Here is a 19,412-nt window from a genome sequence, read left to right as displayed (position 1 = left end):
TGAGGGAGATGAAGAGTTAAAGAGATAATAGTACCAGACTATTCATTCTCTGTTGGCTTTTTTTTTTTTACTGTGTCCTGTGAAATTTCAGCAGACGGTAATTTATCTCTCTCCAAGCATTGCTGTACCCCCCCCCCCCCCCCCCCACCTCCAAATGTGATATTTCAATAATTTTCTGAATTGTTTATTATTAAATTGCTTTTATCTTATGGGGCCTACATATGGGGCAATTTCAGGGCATTTTCTAAGCGATCTAACTAGATAGCTTAAAAACTGCCCCTACATTTCTCCAGGGGTAGGGCCATATGTCGACATGGACACTGTATAAGTGTAGGCTTCCCTTGCCATGCTCTGGGCGCTGTGCCTCACAACACACGGCACACCTCTTGAATAGTAAAGGATGAAAAAACACCCTTTTGGGAAAGAAAGCGAAAAACTCACGTCGACCTTTCGCTTGTCAACCTTATTACTGTCGACCTGCCATCCCCCATCCCAAAACCATAATCCCCATCACCTTTCTAGAATTGGCATTGTAACAGTGTGTCAGAATTGTTCTTGCATTTTATTATTTCTTTTTAATCCATTTACTGTAACTAGCACATAGACCAGTGGTTCCCAAACTGTGCGCCTAGGCTCCCTGGGGTGCCTCGGAGCACTTCCAGGGGTGCCTCAGGTTGGTGGGACAGAACCAATTCAAATTATTTATGGCCAATGAAACAGGCAAAATCAGTGCTTGGGGCTTCCAATTATAAAATATGTGGGGAAACAGAAGTGAATTGTGTTCCTCACTACATAACTGGACCTATGGAAAACATTTAAGCACAACTTATTTATTTATTTTTTGGTAACAAACTTGGCCTAGTGGTGCCCTGAAAAATATTCTGATACTCTAGGGTGCCGTGATTCAAAAAAGTTTGGGAACCTCGGGCATAGGACGGAAATGTATATGTTGTAATAATAAGTTCGGTGCCTTGTCTTCTGATATCACGAAATACATAGCAGGCATCTGGAGAGTAGATCGCCCCAGCAGCACAGAGTACATGGGAGGCATCTGGACAGTGTATAGACCCAGTTGTTTGTAGTGTTTGAAAACTTTTCCATGGTCAGTAATGATTTGATGATCTATCCCCCATTCATATGTGTAAATGTTTGGTTCTGGCATTAATGTGACAGTGCTGCCCGCTCGCCTGTTTGACATGCAAGTGTAAAAGTGTGATTTATGGTCACCCTTTGTGTATAGAAAAATGATCAGTAATATTTGGCAATTCTGTATAGAGAATGCCATGTTTATTTAGAGAAGTATAAGCCTCTTGCATATTCTTTCTGCAGCACGTTACAATCCCAAGCCATAACTTTGCATTGAGCATCTGTTCTACTTAGGCCAGTGACCCTACACATGCACTTGGAGAACCAGCGGGTGGCTATATTTAGTTTGTGGTTGATTTTGTTCAGTGGCCTTTCACTTTGAAGATGGACAAAGTAGTCGAGCAAATCAGCATTTCATTGGCCATCCTTATCAGTCTATCCTCCTTTTGAGCAGCTTAAATAAATCTTCAGCTTCAGATCAATTTAATTTGTTGGCGTGTACATAATTTTCACCAACTGTAAATGTTTTTTTGATTTTCCTCTGTAATGTTTGGCCTTCTTTTCTTTAGACATGTATTTATAACCTAATTTGCCCTACACACGTAGTGATATACAGGCATTTTCTGAGCGATGTTACTTAATTTAACTATCGCTCAGAAATGCCCCTACATCGCTGTGTGTAGGGGCGATATCGATGTGTGGCACCACGGGTTGCCCGGTGATTAATGATGGTGCTTGTCATGGCCCGATTCCTAATCGGTTAGGGCCAATGTTCTCACGGGAGAACGCTGACCCGGACAGATCACTCAGCACACAGCGTTGACACATCACTGTGCAGTGCTGTGTGCTGAGTGGTCTGAGCAATCTAACATTGCTCAGAACGCTCATCTACATACATCGATATGTGTGTAAGCCCCATTAGACAGAGTTGTTAATGCTCAATGTGACTAAATTGGAGACGATTGTTGCCTATGTAGAACTGTCCCGTGGAATTAAATGTCTACCCTCGACAGTCTCCACTTCCCTCTCATGTTTTCTGTGCTGTTCCGAACTCCCGGAATATCCTCTATCTCAGACTTTTTTTGTGTTTTCAATAGTCTTGAAACACTCACTTAAAAAACATCTTTAAAGCAAACCTTACCACTGTTCCCCATAAACCTCTAGCTTCTGCACCCCACAATGTTGCTCCCCTATCCCACCTTGTGTCCACTGACATTCTCCTAGAATGTACATTCTTAAAAGCAGGGCCCTCTCTCCTAATGTCCCCCTGCAATTAGAGGCTTTGTTTATGTAATTTTTGTATATCTGTCTAAAAACTAGTCTGAAAATGTCAAATGTTCTTTTATTTCTTGTACACCAGGAACCTTTTGCATTCTGCTCCACTTTATACAATAAAGAAAATATATCCTTTGTGTCAATGCCTTTTTCCCTATAGATTGTAAGCTTGCGAGCAGGGCCCTCATACCTTTGACTGTATGTAAATACCCAGTTTGTTTTATCCCCGTCTCCTATTGTAAAGTGTAACAGAATATGCTGCGCTATATAAGAAACGGTTAATGAATAAATAAGTAAATCTGGAACCATTGCAGCTCCATATAAATAAACTACAATAATAAACCAATATAAATATATGGCTGAAAGAAAACCGGAAAAGAGTGATGAAACAATACATTTGTAAAAGTTTTAGATTAATTGTTTCTTTATGGAATTTCCCCAAGAATCTGTGTGAATCTAGTTTGACTTCTGTTTCAATTTGGGATTCACCTGCATCAATTATTGTTTGGCTGAATCCCAAAATGATGGATATGTTGCTTTGTGTAGTAGCGTTTTTTTTCTGCTACCGAGGATAGTACTAGCGAGACTATAATCAGTTTCTTGTGCTTTTAATTCTATTTAAACAATTTCTCGAACCAGAGTTTGTCCTCATTGACTGACCTTTCTATTTGTGTCTTTCAGGTCACGACTGCTGCGAGCGAGTAAAAGTCTCACTTTGTGCGTCTAAGAAAGGTTCATCTGTGGTAGTAGCAGTGGACAGCTTTGAGTTCATCCAGGACGAAGCGTATGATTCAGCTCAGTTTTTAGCAGCCAATGCTGGCAATCAGCAAGCCTTGATATTCGCACGGTTTTTGGATAGCTCAAGACCATCTCCCGGGGATGCATCCATTCTGGATGAAAGGATCACGTTGGCTTTCCGACACCTGCAGTTGCCTAATGGATGGAATGTTCTAGGTGAAGAGCATGGAAGAAAGGGTAATAATTTGAGACGTTTATGTTTTATTATTCAAAATGAAAGGTGTGGTGCATTTGTGACTGTCTCACATAAACCAGTACATATACATATGAGTAGTTCATCTGTATTTGTGTCTGTCTGTATACATCGATCTGTCCTTCACATTGGAAGAAAGGGAATATAATGTAACCACTACAAATAAATCTCAGGTCTCAGTAATGTGCATGTGTCCTGAAAGTAGAAGGATTATAATACGCATGATGTTTGTTCATAACGATTTGATTGCAAACTGACTTGCTAGACCCTTTGCTCATAGATCATTGCAGTATTTACAAAATGTTGTAATTTGAATGTGCGTTCTTCATCACAAGGTATAGGGTCCTGCATATGTCAGCACTTTATTCATAAAGAATTATTATAAATCATTTTTGCTGTATTGGACAAGTACTCCCAATATTGTACAAAATATTGAGTATGTGCTTTATATTAATTTGTTGTTGGCGTGTGAAGTGTCATTTTATTGTTTGGCAACTAGAGGTCACTCACCTATTTACAGTATTTTAGTCCTGTGTAATTGATTTGTGGATGTGAACCTTGAGGCTCTTGTATCCAGAATCCCAAGTGCTTTTTTCCTACCAAGCTCTTATCCAGGACAGAGGCTATCATCAAGACACATTGCACAGGGATAAATAAGTCGGCTATGCTGTGAATTGCCTCCGATGGTGTAAACCTTAACTAACTTTAAATGTGTTCTGTCTGTGCAAAATTTAATAGGCACATTTCATATGCTAAATAAGCTAAATATGTTAACAACTACCCCCATTTTGCCATTGAATTCTTGTACAGATAATTCTCCATTTAACACAAATTGCCGATAAAATTAACAGATTCCTATTGCAAGAGATGCCTTCAACAGGGTTGGCCACTGTCTTCTCATACAAACAATACAGTCCCTAGAATGCAGCGGGTTTTTTTGTTCTCATCCTACCTATCTAATCACTCTTTCAGTGTTCGCTTCTCTGATTCTACCTTCTCCTCACTACCTCTGTCAGTTTGAGTACCTCAGGGCTCAGTCTTAGGTCCTCTGCTTTTCTCAATCTATGCCTCCTCACTTGGGAAACTAATCAGCTCTTTCTGTTTTCACTATTATCTGTATGCTGATGATACTCAAATCTATCTATCCTCCTCTGAATTGACACCGTAAGTATTTCTCCGTGTCTCTGAATGTCTTTCTGCCATTTAATCTTGGATGTCATCTCACCACCTCAAACTCAACATTTCCAAAACACAAATAATTATGTTCCTACCAGCCTGATATCTTGAGAACACAACAATCCTACTCCACGCGCTCACTGCCTAGGGGTCATCCTTGACTCTCAACTGTCCTTTGTTCCTCACATTCAAACTGTCTCTAAATCATGTTACATGTAGCTAAAAAACATATCCAAAATCTGTCCTTTTCTTACACTGAAGACTGCAAAAACTCGAATCCATGCACTCATTATATCACGCATTGATTATTGCAATGGCCTCCTTACCGGTCATCCTAAGAAAAGACTCTCACCACTGCAATCCATTTGAAATGCAGCTGCGAGGCTGATCTTCCTAGTTACACGTTCAACGTCTTCTGATCCGCTCTGTCAGTTTCTCCGTTGGTTGCCTGTATTTTACTTTATTCAATATAAAATATGTCTACTCACATTCAAGGCCATTACTCTGACTACACCAACATATATGTCTCTGCTTATCTCAAAATATATCCCCACCGACCTCTCCGCTCTGCACAAGATCTACGTCTCTCATCCACACTCATTACTAGATCCCAGTCACAGTTGCAGGACTTTCTTTGGGCATCACCCACCTTTTGGAATGCCCTTCCACGCACATTAAGACTCTAGCATCCAAATTTTCAAGCGTTCCTTAAAAATTCACCTTTTCAGGCAAGCTTATCATATTCCAGAACCCCCACATAACCTCCATTTAGCAGTTATATCTAATTGCATCCCATCAGGACGGTCTTGCAATCTGGTGGGACTGCCATGCTATGGAATTCTGTCCTTATGTATCCCTATATATTGTAAGCTTGTGAGCAGGGCCCTACTACCTCTGTTTGTTATTACCCAGTTTGTTTTGTCACTGTTTCCTATTGTAAAGTGCAATGGCGTTTACTGCGCTATATAAGAAACTGTAATCAAATAAATTGTTGATCCTTAATCATGTTGACCTTTTGCCAAGGTTGGTCTTTTGCATGACAACTTTTTGGGGACAAATTGTCGACTTACACTGTCTATCCTACGTTCCACACCTGCACAGAAACCCTCTCCCAACTGCTGCCAGCCTCCTACTGCATAGACACCCCGCACCCCACCTACTGCACAGGCACCCTAACCCAAACTGATACTAGCCATCTACTGCAGAGACATCACAGACTGCACTGGCATACTCCTCCACCTACTTACACCTACTGTTTTACAGTGTTCTTTCATTCAAATGTTGTGCACCCCCATTACTTTCCAATGGTTTATTAATGACTATCTACATTATGCTAATGTCATAGCAGACTGACAACTTTAAAACTGTTCTGCTCCCACTGTGCTTGATTGAGGTAATTTTGTAGTAAATTGTTTACTGCTGTACAAAATCCATTGGAGGTTAATGTCTAACAGACAGATCAAGAGTCTGAATTAAACAAATGTGTACATGATTCATTCAGTCATTTTAATAATACAGTTTTTTTTATCATCCATATTTTGTTACCCTCCCATGTCATAGTTAATTGCTTGGTACTCTATAAAACAAAAATGGGCCATAGCAATTGCAGGTGAATATTATCGCTGTATGTCTGTTTCTTTCCTTATGTGTCAGTTTCTAAAGGAAGAGAGAATATTTATAAAATGTTTATGGCATACCATTCAGTTAAACCCTAGTGATAATCTTTAGCCTTCATATAATGAAGATATTATTAGTCACCAAGAACTCTGTTTATAGATATATTTTACAGAGGTTTATTTTTATGCTTATTCCAACATATCACGTGTAGTATACAGAAAAAAAACCATACATGCTGAACTCAGATGGCTAATTTTATGTGTATGACTGACCTACATGAAAGTCAAGGTAGAAAGTTCAAAAGATAATGGTGCTGTTCATTATAATACATAGGGGAGAATCCAATTGCTAGCAAAGGGTGCAAATTACCATTGCTCATGTATACAGTGTGTACAGGCAGATTTCCACATGATCACGCGAGTCTTGGTTTTTGCAGTTTTGTAATTGAATAGGTGTGTAAAATGGGAGTGTGCATGCAGGTGATAAGCCATTTTTGCTGCACTTTTTCATGCAATAGCTTGACCCGAGATAAATTTTTCATTGCTAATTGAATAGTCACAATAGTGTTCATTTCAATGGCTGTGTGCTTATATAGATCTGCAGTTTTTGTGAAGGAGATTTAAAGCCTGTTGATCTGTCCTACGCGTTTTTAGGAAAAATTATGGTCTTTCATATCATTCCTGAATCTTGTTCGAAACACAAATCCAGTGGGTGATGTCGGTCACCATTCACTTTATACATCAGTTCACACCAGTACAGCTGTGTAAACAGCACAAGTTTCTATCTCTCGTGTCTCCTTGAACTTCACATCTGTGGGGATGCCTCGCATCATGCCAATAATATAAGGTGGCCAAGGGCACTTTAAGCAAACAATGCACCAGCATGCTGCAGTCTGTATTTACAATACTTGCCGATATCCCACAATGCTCAAGATCCCTTTTTCTGTTTATGCTAGACACATGATCTCGCTGCAGGTGCTCGCACTGTAGGCCTGCTTTCACAGGCACATTTAGTTTTTTAATGTGACCTGCTACTGCAAAGGCCATTTCACTAACTGTAAAAGGTCAAGTATGCAGCAATTATACTATAGAATATATAGTTTGTGTGGCTCTGCTTGCAGCAGCTTCAATGTCATGAGAAGTCAATTACTGTGTAATATTAGTCAAGCGTTCTTACTCTTGTAAAGGAGATCACAGTATGGCTTTATCGCTGTTTAGTGATCTTTTTGGTATGTACAGATTTTACGCTTTTAATGATAATAAGGTTCTGTGCATAAAATAACTTGTCTTATTGAATACTCATTTAGAGGGGATGCAGTTATTATCCCGGCGGCCGGAATCCCAACCACCGAAATCCCGGCACTTTGTCCATTTATGGGTGTCCATGACACCCATAGAGGGAGAATAAATTAGTGTGCCGAGCGTATCGAGGCACCGGGCCCGCTACGTGGCGAGTGCAGCAAGCGGTTGGGATTTTGACCGCCGGGATGCCAATCGCCTGGATTTCATACCAATCCCATTTAGGGGGTATATATCAAAGCTCAAATAACAGAGATAAAATACCAGCCAATCTTCTTTTGATTGATTGGTAATAGACTGTATATTTGATGTACTATATCTCTCACAAATGTATTTCTTATTAAGCATTGTTAAAATTGTATTTGAGAAATTGGCAAATATAAGTAACATTATTAAATTACACAAGGTATAACACATGGGTGGGGTGTGTGTGTGTGTGTGTGTGTGTGTGTATGTGTATGTATGTATATATATATATATATATATATATATATATATATTTAGAAAAAAATAAATACCCCTCAGTGGTCTATTTCAGATGAGGGGTATTGAACTCCTGACTAAATAGGGCCTTGTAGTGAATCCCCAGTTACAGTGGACTGGACTATAGTACACACTTTCTTCTGAAATGAGAGGGCGCTGAGTTACGTCTCTGAACTATAGATGTGGAATGCAATCTCATGACTCATTATATCCAGCCAGCTGCTAAATGGGGAACAGTTACAGAACTGGCTCCCGTTCAAAATACACAGGTGAGCCGAAAGGAAGGAAAATCCTGAAATTTATTTCTGCCTTTGTTTGCCACAAGTCTCCCGTTTTAGGCTTTTTTTCTCTTGGATCCCTTATTTATAATTCTAGATAAAAAAATGCCTTTTATAGTTGAGCTCCGTGTCATAAATGTGCCATCTCCCCCACAAATGTAGGTTTGAATCATTGCATGTAAGTCTATGTCATGGCAGCTGTTGTTTACCAAAAATGTGTGTTATGTATGTTCTGTCTCCTATTGTTTCTGCTTAGTCTTTTTCAAGTAGACGGCAGACACAGATTAATGGTGAAATTTTAATAGGATGAGAGAATCCGAATCAGTGAGAGATTTGATAACTAATCTCCAGTTTTTTTTTTAAATCGGCAATCATTTACACTACAAAATCACACTGGCAGTACAGTGTAAATGATTGCCGATTTAAATAAACTGGAGATTTCTTACCAAATCTCTCTGTTTCTGATTCTCTCATCCTATTAAATTCCCCCTAAATCGGAATTGTAGTACATTAACTAACACCTCTATCCGCGGCCCAGTAGTTGTTTTTTTTTTTTTTTTTGCTGTATGTGTGCTTTGTGCGGGGGGAAGAGGGTGGCAGTTTGGTATACCGAATTGTGATATGTTTGTACAGCCAATTTATTGGCTGTACACATGAACCAATACACTTAATATTACAACATTGCTGTACTATATACATTAGTGTGTCCGCAGCCTAATGATCTTTATTACCATTCTTAACACTTAACTGATCAGAATACAGCATAAATTCAGCAGTTGTATATATTTGTCAACACACCATTAAAATTGGAGCAGCAATTCTATTATTTATAGTGAAGTGTACTGTATGTATCTATTTATCCAATGGTAAGGATAGCTGGGATTTCAGTATAAACTGGTGGTGGTATCACTTTTGCATGAGGCTACATTATTATGATCCAGACCACAAAGTGGCTACTTTCACTACTGTAAGAGTGGGTGGTACACCTCTTATGATTTTGCCTCAGCATATTTCCAGTATAGGTTTTATTGCAAAATAAGTGTCCTATAGGCATATACACAGTGCCAGATTCCCACTAGGCACATGCCTAGTGGCTGCACTGCAGCTTCCTTCACTACATAATGCAGGGAGAGGTGCAGCTGCAATTGGTCAATACATGGGATCTAAAGGCAGTGTGGGGTTTTAATTCTCCCTAAAGGAGGCGGAAGCACATTGCATTCTATACTAAGGGGAGGCATGCTATATTCTATACCAAGGGTGGGCAATAATTTCAGCTGGGGAGCCGCTTAACACTTCCAGCAAATGTTCGAGGGCCGCGCTCATGAAAAGTGGGTGTGGCCATGCAGGGTATGGTCACATAAATGGGGGGTCTTTGGTGTAGTGTACCACACGATATACCCCTTATACACATTATGCAACTCAATAGTAGACCCTTTTATACTTGCACCTTACACATTACGCCAGGGCTCGACAAATTTCTTTAACATGTAGGAGCCAGACAAACTAAAAATAGGGACAGTGCACGCCATAATGCCCATTACATATACCACATGCCATAATGTCCATTACCCATTATACCAAACATCTTAATGCTCATTACACATTATGCCACACACTATAATGCCTATTACATACCACATGCCATAATTACATATTATGCCACATAAGTTTTGCTTACCTACATGCTTGTTGCTATGGGTTTCATGTTTGATGCTAGGGGTTAACATGCTCATTGCCAATGGGGTTAACATGCTCTGCCAGGGGTAAAAGCATGTTTCTATGGGGTTAACCTGCTCTGCCAGGGGTTAACATGATCTGCCAGGGAGCCTGGGAGGGGACGCGGAGACACTTTAATACTGCTGCCGCCGTTTATTCCTGTCTGTGCCTGACGCGCACAGAATTTCTTTGAGCCTGGGAGGGGACGCGGTGACACTGTTACTGCTGCCGTCACCGCCACCTTTAATGCCCGTCTCCGTCTGTGCCTGCCGCACACAGCATTTCTGGGAGCGTGGGAGGGGACGCAGTGATGCGGCAGCGCCAACCAATGTCGGGGAGGCAGCTGCCGCGTCATCGCATCCCCTCCCATGCTCCCAGTAATGCTGTAACGGCGGCGGCAGCAATAACACTGTAATTATTATGCAAAGTACATGTTATTTATGTCATAGCGCTCGAGGTCACATCTGATAATTACAAGCGGCTATAGTTGGGCCGCTTGTCATACTAATATATGTCAGTGCGCCGGGCCAGACCAAAGCGTCTCGCGGGCCGGCTGTTGCCCACCTCTGTTCTATACTATAAAGAGGCACATTCTTTTTTATAGGGGAGTGGGCACAAAGACATTTTTTGTGCAATAATGTTGTGCATAGGGGCATCCAGAGTCCTAAATCCTCCTATTCATATACAGTTTTGCATGTCTAAATGAAATGTCTGCATAAGTTGTTTTCTAGACTGCCTTTGGTAAATGGGTAATATTGACAAATGTGCGTTTTTCTCTAGATGGCTGTCTGCAGGAGACGTTGATGCACTTTGCTGCAAGGCTCGGCCTTTGTCGACTGTCGAGATTTCTTCTGGAGCAGCCAGGAGGGAAAACCGCGTTGGCTATTCCTGACAGTGGAGGTGCGACACCTATAAGCCTGGCCTTGGAACGGGGTTTCTGGAAATTGCACCAACTGTTGACAAAGTATGGAATATATTTTTAATTACGACTGCCTTAAAAAAAAAAAAAAAAGTCTTATACGCAAAACACAAGAATGCTAGAATTACAATATATAATTGTTCCTTGTTGCATTTTTAAGTATGATACAAGGAAACCATTAAATATGGTAATTCTAGAATTAGTCCTTTGAAGCTGCTTACATAACTTTGTTATGTGTGATACCAGTAATGTAATACATGTAAACCGTTTTAGGAAAATCTGGAGCGAGTGCCAGCATCTGCTTTTCTCCATCAAATAGTTTTCTTGACTTTCATTATTTTTTTTTTTTTTTCAGAATTGTGACCAATAAAAGAATATTGCATTTAGGTGGTGATTCTGGTTGGTTTGCAAAAGCAAACTTCTTTAATGGGCAAAACCACGTGCACTGCAGGTGGGCATGATGTAACATGTGCAGAGAGGGTTACATATATATATAGATAGACAGATCTATCTATAAATATATTCTCCATTTTAATTTACCTATAGCTACTCAATTGTATAATTACAGCCTGCGATAAGCCCTCAGGATGCACTTAATGTGGGTTTGTGTATTGTCCTGTGGGAGGCTCGCAGGGAAATGCCCTGTGGCATCACATGGGTGTCGTAAATGCATTAGCCCACAGCTCAGGTTATTTCTCCCACAACCTGTGAGTTAACACGCATTAGCCGCAAATCCACCTTGCTACATAAAAAGGCTGTACTGATTTGTATTCGTTCACCTTTGCCAGTCCTTCCAAACAGCCCCTCTTAGTACATCAGGTTGCATGAGAATCTTCTAGTGTCAAGATTATTTTTTCTTATTTTATGCTGAAATGTCCTCTTTATTGCAGTGGGACTAGAACACACATGGAGACTGTACTGATTAACCTGATATTTGTCATTGTATACCTGTGTGTGATTCAGGTTCCGAGTCTGTACACAAAGTGCTACAATGTAGCAACCGCAGACTTTTTTCCAATACAAGTTCTGTTCTGATCAATATTCAAAATAGAAAAAGAACCATAGGCAGGGCCAAAGCTGCTGTACAGGGAGTGTGTAAGTCTCCCAAAATATTGTATCGGAAAAAAGATATGGATGTACAGCGCTAGGTTTCTACTGAAGAAATGTACACTACCACAAATGATTTTATATATATCTATTTAATCATATATTAAAATATACAATTAATGAGAATTCTCATGATACAATGAATATATGCAAATTATTAAAAAACAATGTTATAAACAAGGGGTATAAAATATGAGCTCCACAAGAATGTTCCGCCAATTTATAGTTACCAGTTGTACTGGAAGATTAGAGGTGGTAAAAGGCTCCTTGCTAGTTTGCTGCATAAATTGTCCAATCCGTATAATTTCCCAGTAGGTCCAAGTAGTTCAGAGCAAGTTCATATGAGGAAGTCCTTTTGGTATGTGCATACCTTGCATGACACTAGTGGCTGCTGAACCAAGGAGAGGGGGGGTTGAAGGTCCTGGAGGTAAACAATTGACTGGTCCGGAATAAAGTGCAGAGTATGGTGCAGTCTGGTGTGCAAAGGAGCAAATTGGGGTGCAGTGGAGATGGTGCTCAACGCGTTTCAACGCTAACTCGCGTCTTCATCAGGAGCTGGATGAGTAGGGCACATTTTCAGAAAGACACCCAACATTAGCACAGGAGCTGGTGACTCACTCATCCCAGGCATCCGGCGTTGCATGGCATATTGAGGCTACATGTATTAGGACTTGTTTCCCTGTGCAGTACATTACCACAGCCAATAGAATCTGTTCCGTAATGTCTCGTCATACTAAAATCTTTTATCTTAAATTTAGATATTCAAAAGTGATAAAAAAAAATTGGTATTTGCTAGTACTTAAGTTTTAAACAAGCTACATACTTTAGTCTGGAGAGCAACTGGTTTCAATTCGGTCACCTGCAGTGATGTCAAAACATTTATTATTATCAAGATCATCAGGAAATAGAAGCAAAATAAAATCTGCTAATGACCTTTTCGGATACAGTACGTTGCTAATTACAGAATTAAGCTCCACTGCAATAAATAAAAATCGATTAAAAAATATCTTGTGCTATTTACATTTCCTTCAAATATGGATTTCTCGTAGCTGCGTCTTAATGCTAAAATAGAAGATTTACAACAGATCTTAAATATTTATAATAGTAGGTTTACTTTTAATTAAACCACTTTGGTCCAAAGAGTCGGGCCGGTCATCTGCGTATGTACCGAAAAGCTGTGGACAACAAATTCCACCTTGTTATCTGCAGCAAACGCACCTCCCCCACACTCTCTTCGCTTCTCATCCCCTCCACAAATAACAAACCGTGTAAGTTTATTTAAATTAAACTATAGTTTTTCCCACAGGTTATGCAATAAATACTGCTTTTTACTATTTTGGAAAGGTGAATTATTAGCGAAATAAGAACCACAAAGCATATCTTGTGTTTTATAAGTTAACAAAATTAAAAACCCACATCAGCTTTGGTTATCTTTCTAAAAAGTTATTTTTGGTTATTTACTGTGGGTTCAAAAATGTAGAATGAGTAAACTGATCAGATTAGTGCATCATTCGTAGTATACTACAGTGCATTTCTGTTTTTTTATTTTTGTTGTTTTTTTTTTAAAAAAAAACATTCCTTAGCTATATGGAAATGGTAATAGCCTATGCCACCTGTGATGAGAAGGTAAATTGTGCTCATCAGCTTTTCATAAATGTACATCTTCACGTTCTGCAAATGCACTTAAGGCCAACTCAAGTGCTCTCTCTAGACCTGAACATTAGAATTCTAGTAAACATTTTTCTTTCAGTGGTTCCTTAGTATTGTTATCCATAGGAACTCAAAATTTAATTTCCTATTTACCTTTTACTAAATCCTAGCAGTACAAACTATTTATCTATCTTTGATGTGGGGCAGTCTGTTACCTTACTTTTCTAGTAAGTTTCATCTATAGCTCCACTGTAAACTGCTACTTTTGTAACCCGTACCCCTTTTTCATTACAACTAAATCCCGGCAATTTGAACCGAGTTATAAGAAGGGTTAAACTTTGGTCGCCCTGTATATTATGGGCGACCCCGGGTTTAGTGTGAAAGGGTCAGACCCTGTTTTAATGATGTTAAAGTCAGTCGGAAAGTGAATGCTGTACATGATCTGCACCCAGTAAGTGCATTTGATCTTGTTGAATCACTGTAATCCAGACATTTATTATTCTGTCTTTCAGCAGGATCATAGACTAATCTTAGGAGTCAGGTATCCAATAAACTTAACACATTCACTGATAAGGACGAGTGGTGCTCTCCCTCTGTAAACAAACCAAGACTACCTGAGACGAGTACCACTCGTCTTCCACAGCGGTGTGAGGAAATGTGAAGAAGATTCTGGGGCAGTGTAAACGGATAACTCTGGTTGTCCGACCTGGGACCCATTTCCACTAATGGGGGAGCCCATACCTCCCGACCGCAATGTCCTGGGCATGGGGGCGCTTACAGCCTCCACTGCGGTCTGCTGTACTACAGTGGAGCCTGGGATGAGGTGAGTGGGATGCCTGCGTGCGGCATCTATTCACCTCATCGACTGAGGTTGGGGCAGCCCAGCAGCTTTACTGGGTCCTGGGCTTGCCCCCATCGTGTCGATTACTTTGCGGTGGTCCTGGCTGGCAGAATTCCTGGTGCTGGAGATGATGCAATCTCCAAGCACCGGCTCAGGACACGTCTTCGTCTGGAGGACGCTGGTGGACATTATGCTGAGGGTACAAAGTATTTAGTACTTTGTATGTACTTTATATTATCCAGTGTCCAGTGGTTGCACTCTCCCTGATTGAATTAATTAAATCAATAATTACCGATACACACCAATAAAGGGGTACACAGTTTGTGATTTATACCATGTGTGGCTGACTAATCCAAAACTAAACATGTATGCTGAGGGGTCACCGTTGTAAAAGGGGGCAAACACAAGGTTGGAGGCGGGTCCAAAAACCTGGGTGCGACCCAGCGTTTTGGTGTAAAAGTGGTATTAGTGTTGGGGAGCCACAGCATAGATGATATTGTGGCAAACTCGGACCTCCTTTGCACCCCCAGGACACATTGGGAGAGCTGCGTAGTGTAATAGTATTTTCTTAAATCGGGGATACCTAATCCACCCCCTCTAGATAGACGTTCAAACATGCCGAGTGCAGAAGTACATTTACACGGTGTCCACGTCGACCTTTTGACTGTCGACTTAGACCATATGATTCGCCATGAGACCCAATTTGGTAACCCGTGATTAAAGCCATGGAGCTTCCAGTGAACAAAGTATAAATATAAATATAAAGTCCATATTTTTACAACTTTTTACCCTTAAAAACTAGAAAGGAATCCTTTGCAGTAGATGATCTTGTGATTGATGTCCAGTTTCTGAGTCTTTGTCATACAGAAAATAATAACATGAACTTGTGTATTATTTTTTAATATAGTGTTTTTGGTCGGTTTACCCAGTGAGATTGCTGCTGTTTATACTGCTTTATGTAAAGTCCTGTACACATCATCGCCAGCTAAATGTTGGCAAAGCGACCATACCGCCTGTCTGTTGTTTTGTGTTGTGGGAGATCAATAGGAGCACGCTCCCACAGCCAGCCCTTGGTCACAGGAGCTTGTTTCTTAAGCTGTGTACACACGGGGGCGATAGGGGCTGAAATCGCTGGAAATATGGTTGCAGGCGACCATATTGCCAGTGATGGGAGTGTGCCCCCGCGATAAATCACCGGTTGCACGCTCCTGTTTTCAGCCCCTTTCTAATCGCTGGTCGCAGGAGCTTGCTCCTGCGACCAGCTGATTACCTCTGCGGCTCCCCCGGCAGAGGTTCCCTTTCATCAGCGACCATCTTTGGTCGCCGATGAAAAGGAGACACTGAGCAATATATTGCTCAGCCATATATGGCTGAGCAATATATGTCCCCCGTGTGTATGGGGCTTTAAGCTGTGTACACACTGTGCAATATATTGTTCAGTGTCCAGTTTTCATCAGCGACCAGAGATGGTCTCTAACGAAGAGGAAACTCTGCCGGGGGAGCCCACCAGCTCTCCTGCGACCATTGGGGATGGAGCGCGCACCCGGCGATTTATCGCTGCAGCAGAAACAAATCACTGGCAATATGGTCGCTCATGGACCATGTTGCCAGCGATACTGCACCGTGTGTACACAGCTTTAGGCTAAAAATTGCTGGTCGCTGGTGCACAATGCAGTAAAAATGAGGTAGAGACAGAATAGCTTGCAATTTTCAGCCGAAATCTCCGGTCGCTGATGAAACTCGTACACTGAGCAATATATTGCTTAGAGATATTAAGCTAAAATTGCTCAGCGACCATGTTGCACCGTGTGTACACACCATAAGTGTACTGTTGCTATAGGTGTGGTGGCACAAAGTATAAATAGGACAGTACAGTACTTAGAGGAGCAATTTATTTTATATATAGTTGTCATCAAACATTTATAGCATTTAGAAGGCAGGCACAGCAATGTAACGCATGACTGTAATGGTCCAGTGGCAGCGCTCGGGTGTATGAAATGTATGAACGACGCAGTTAGCACTGTGGCCACCTGGGCAATGGGATTTGGAAATCAATTCAATATTACGATCTTCCCTACCTCTGAATGCTACAGTTCTTTATGTATTGCAAACAGTGATCTCGTGTGTGTGTGTGTGTGTGTGTGTGTGTGTGTTATTATAGCAAAGCGCCTGGCGGAATTGTTTTGCAAGTCAGCTATTAAATGTGTTCCCTCCCTTGTGGGTGAAGCAGGAAATCTGATTTATTTCATGACTGCTAACAGCTCATATCAAGACATTAGTTTGAGGTCTTGTAGGGAGGAGAACTGTGTGTGATATTCTTTCAAGGTAAACTGAACTTCTGTTTTGGGTGGTGGTGTCACAATAACAAATCATCTTCTAGATTTTATTTTATTTCTTTTTTTATCACTGCTTATATGTAGCTATTCATTCTACTTTGTTGCATGTAGTATCCATCTTGATTGCAGACGTTGGAGAGAGGAGTGAATGTTTTTCTCTAGCTCTGTCATGCGGTCACATTGAGAGTTAATTTCCCCAGGTGATACATGAGCAGAGGGCTTAGCTGGAACGTAAGGTGTTTGAAATCCCTCAGGTGTTGTGTTACTGGCTGCACAATACACCTGCTTTGTAGGTAAGCCTGCCATCTTTCTGCCACCCTGGAACATTTCTGATTATGAAACAATTCCAGGGAAAGTAAGTACTTTTTGGCAAAACTACAGTAGGCATGTGTTACAGCTAAAGTCCTACCTTTATTATTGCTTCTTAATAGAAGTTCCAAGTTACATTGTATTAGAGTAAAGCTGAGCGCCCTGAGCAGTTCTATTTTTTTCCCCCTTCATTTTGCAGTACTTCAAACTGTAGTGCACTCTGTATTGGGTTGTGTTGTCACTTGGTGCCATCTTATATGCTGATTACAGTGTCAGAATTCCACAAACCTCTCAACATTGTGTCTGTATTGACATTTGCATGATCATTTTTGTACTTTGTTTTGTTGTTTCCTTTTTCTACCTTTTTTTTTTTTTTTAATTTAGACCGTTCCTTTTTTTTTATTTTTTATAATCGAAGCCCGAGTTTTCATGTCTTGCATTGCTCGGGCACCTTATCCAGGCGATCAGTGTCTGCTAGTAAACCTAGTACTTGTGTTGTGACTGCAGAGCTCATTGTGATCATCGCTGTCTGTACTACCTTACGGTGTCTAGTAACATTCATTGTACAGGAAGAAAGCAGTTAATATAGAGTGCATCATTCATTCCTACTTTCTAACCTGTGTGAGGGAATATTAGGGGTTTGCTGTTTGACGTCGCTGTTGTTGCCTCTTTAAAATACTGACTGTAGTGTTGCATAGAGGCAGGTGGATTCATGAATCATGGAAACAGGAAGTGTCACACTAATTAAGATAATGTTTATTATTCAGACATTTGTTTTTATTATGGGCTTATTATGATATTTCTCCCATAATACACGAACAGAAACTTGGAACATTGATAATGCAGGTGTCTTTGACTGGCAGATAAAGGGTTCCAGTGCCTCATTGTCATGATTACAAAATACCATTAGAGAAAGATCTAAATGAGCCTAGTATGCATTGATGTAGCACACAGATCTATATAAAAGAAAATAAAGAAATGTTCTTTTCTTTTACTGACTTTCAGAAAAATATATTAATCCTTAGCAACACCTGGGGAGAATGTTTGGCTGAAGTTTATAGCTATAATGCAAAATAGTATATGTAATGCTGGTTTCTTAGGCCCCATACACTCTAGGCAATATTGTGAGCAATATCGCTCAGAAAGGGGCTTCTTGGCGATATTGTTCATAATATTGTCTAGTGTTTACACTCAATATCCATACCGATGCGCGTTCCCACACGTCGTTTAGGATGAGTGATGTCTTCCAAACCTGCAGGTCAATTTGGCTATATATACAAGCGACCTGCATGTTTAGCAGGCCTCGGTGATGTCACTGCATCTATATCGACAGCCGATATTGTTGGGTGTGTACGGACAATATTGGCCACTGACGATATGGTTATCTATATTGCCCGTGGGGCTTTAAGCTGGGTACACACTTAAGCAAATGCATTAATTCTGACATGGGAACACGTGCGTATGAGCCTAGTTTGTGTGTACTCAATGGAGCGACATTAATGAATGATAGGGCATCCAGATGGCTAACAGGTTGTCTAGGTTGACAGTCAATAGGTTGCAGTGGCCGATACATGAAAATGTTGACACGTGTTTTTAAACCTCTCTCCTCCGTTTGGGACGTTCACTCGCTATGGGTACACAGTGCACTATTTGGGAGTGCTCAGGTTAAACTTATGTTGACCTCTTCATGTGGTGACCTTGTGTAAACACTGTTAGTGACCTTTTGTTACTGTTGACCTATTGCAGCCTTCCTGTTGTATAGACTAGGGTGGCCAATCCAGGGTTCGGGATACTGGGGTTTGGTCCTAAAATTGCCGTGATTTTAATGCTGGGATTGGAGTTTCCATTTAGGGATTGGCTAGCACATGCGCAGTCTAATGCCAGGCAGCCTATGAGCACCCACTCAGACACTACCCGGCTGTTCCCGTCTCTGGCTGTGCGGCGTCACGCAGAGTGACGTGGGCAATCGCAGCCTGGTGTCTGCACTGTACCCCCGCACCGATGCTCTGCTGCACCACTCCCACCAGTACAACCTGCCCATCAGGTAAACAGTTAGGACGATCCCGATTCCCAGGATTGAGGAAATGCCCCGGGATTAGCATCCGTAGTGTTGATTTATTTACTGTTGACCAAGCTGTTGTCTGAGATGATCCACACCCAAAGGACGGAATGATCATGTTCTGTCCTTCATTAGCATACTACAAGGTACTAGCAATATCGCTTGGTTTGATGTACCCATTTTGTGGTTGTGTAAAGATTTAAGCTATTTTAATATTTTGTATTTAAGTTTGATAACTTTGCATGTTGAAGCATTAAATTGTCTTTTTCGC

The 19,412-nt window shown here is 40.8% G+C and overlaps 1 protein-coding gene across 10 annotated transcripts in view; it reads left to right on the top strand.

The window, feature by feature from the left end:
- AKAP13 (A-kinase anchoring protein 13) overlaps positions 1-19,412 on the top strand; it is a 200,581-nt gene that overhangs the window by 69,614 nt on the left and 111,555 nt on the right. For all 10 annotated transcript variants that reach the window (XM_083184218.1, XM_083184216.1, XM_083184220.1 and 7 more), the window contains exons 5-6: positions 3,043-3,336; positions 10,701-10,884. In XM_083184218.1, the coding sequence (XP_083040344.1) occupies positions 3,043-3,336; positions 10,701-10,884 (478 nt within the window). The remainder of the gene's footprint in view (positions 1-3,042; positions 3,337-10,700; positions 10,885-19,412) is intronic.

The sequence above is a fragment of the Crinia signifera genome, chromosome 4 (genome assembly GCF_055691185.1).
Source record: "Crinia signifera chromosome 4, ASM5569118v1, whole genome shotgun sequence".
Taxonomy (NCBI): domain Eukaryota; kingdom Metazoa; phylum Chordata; class Amphibia; order Anura; family Myobatrachidae; genus Crinia; species Crinia signifera.
The sequence above is the reverse complement of the archived record's forward strand: the minus strand, read 5'-3'. Positions and strand labels throughout refer to the sequence as shown.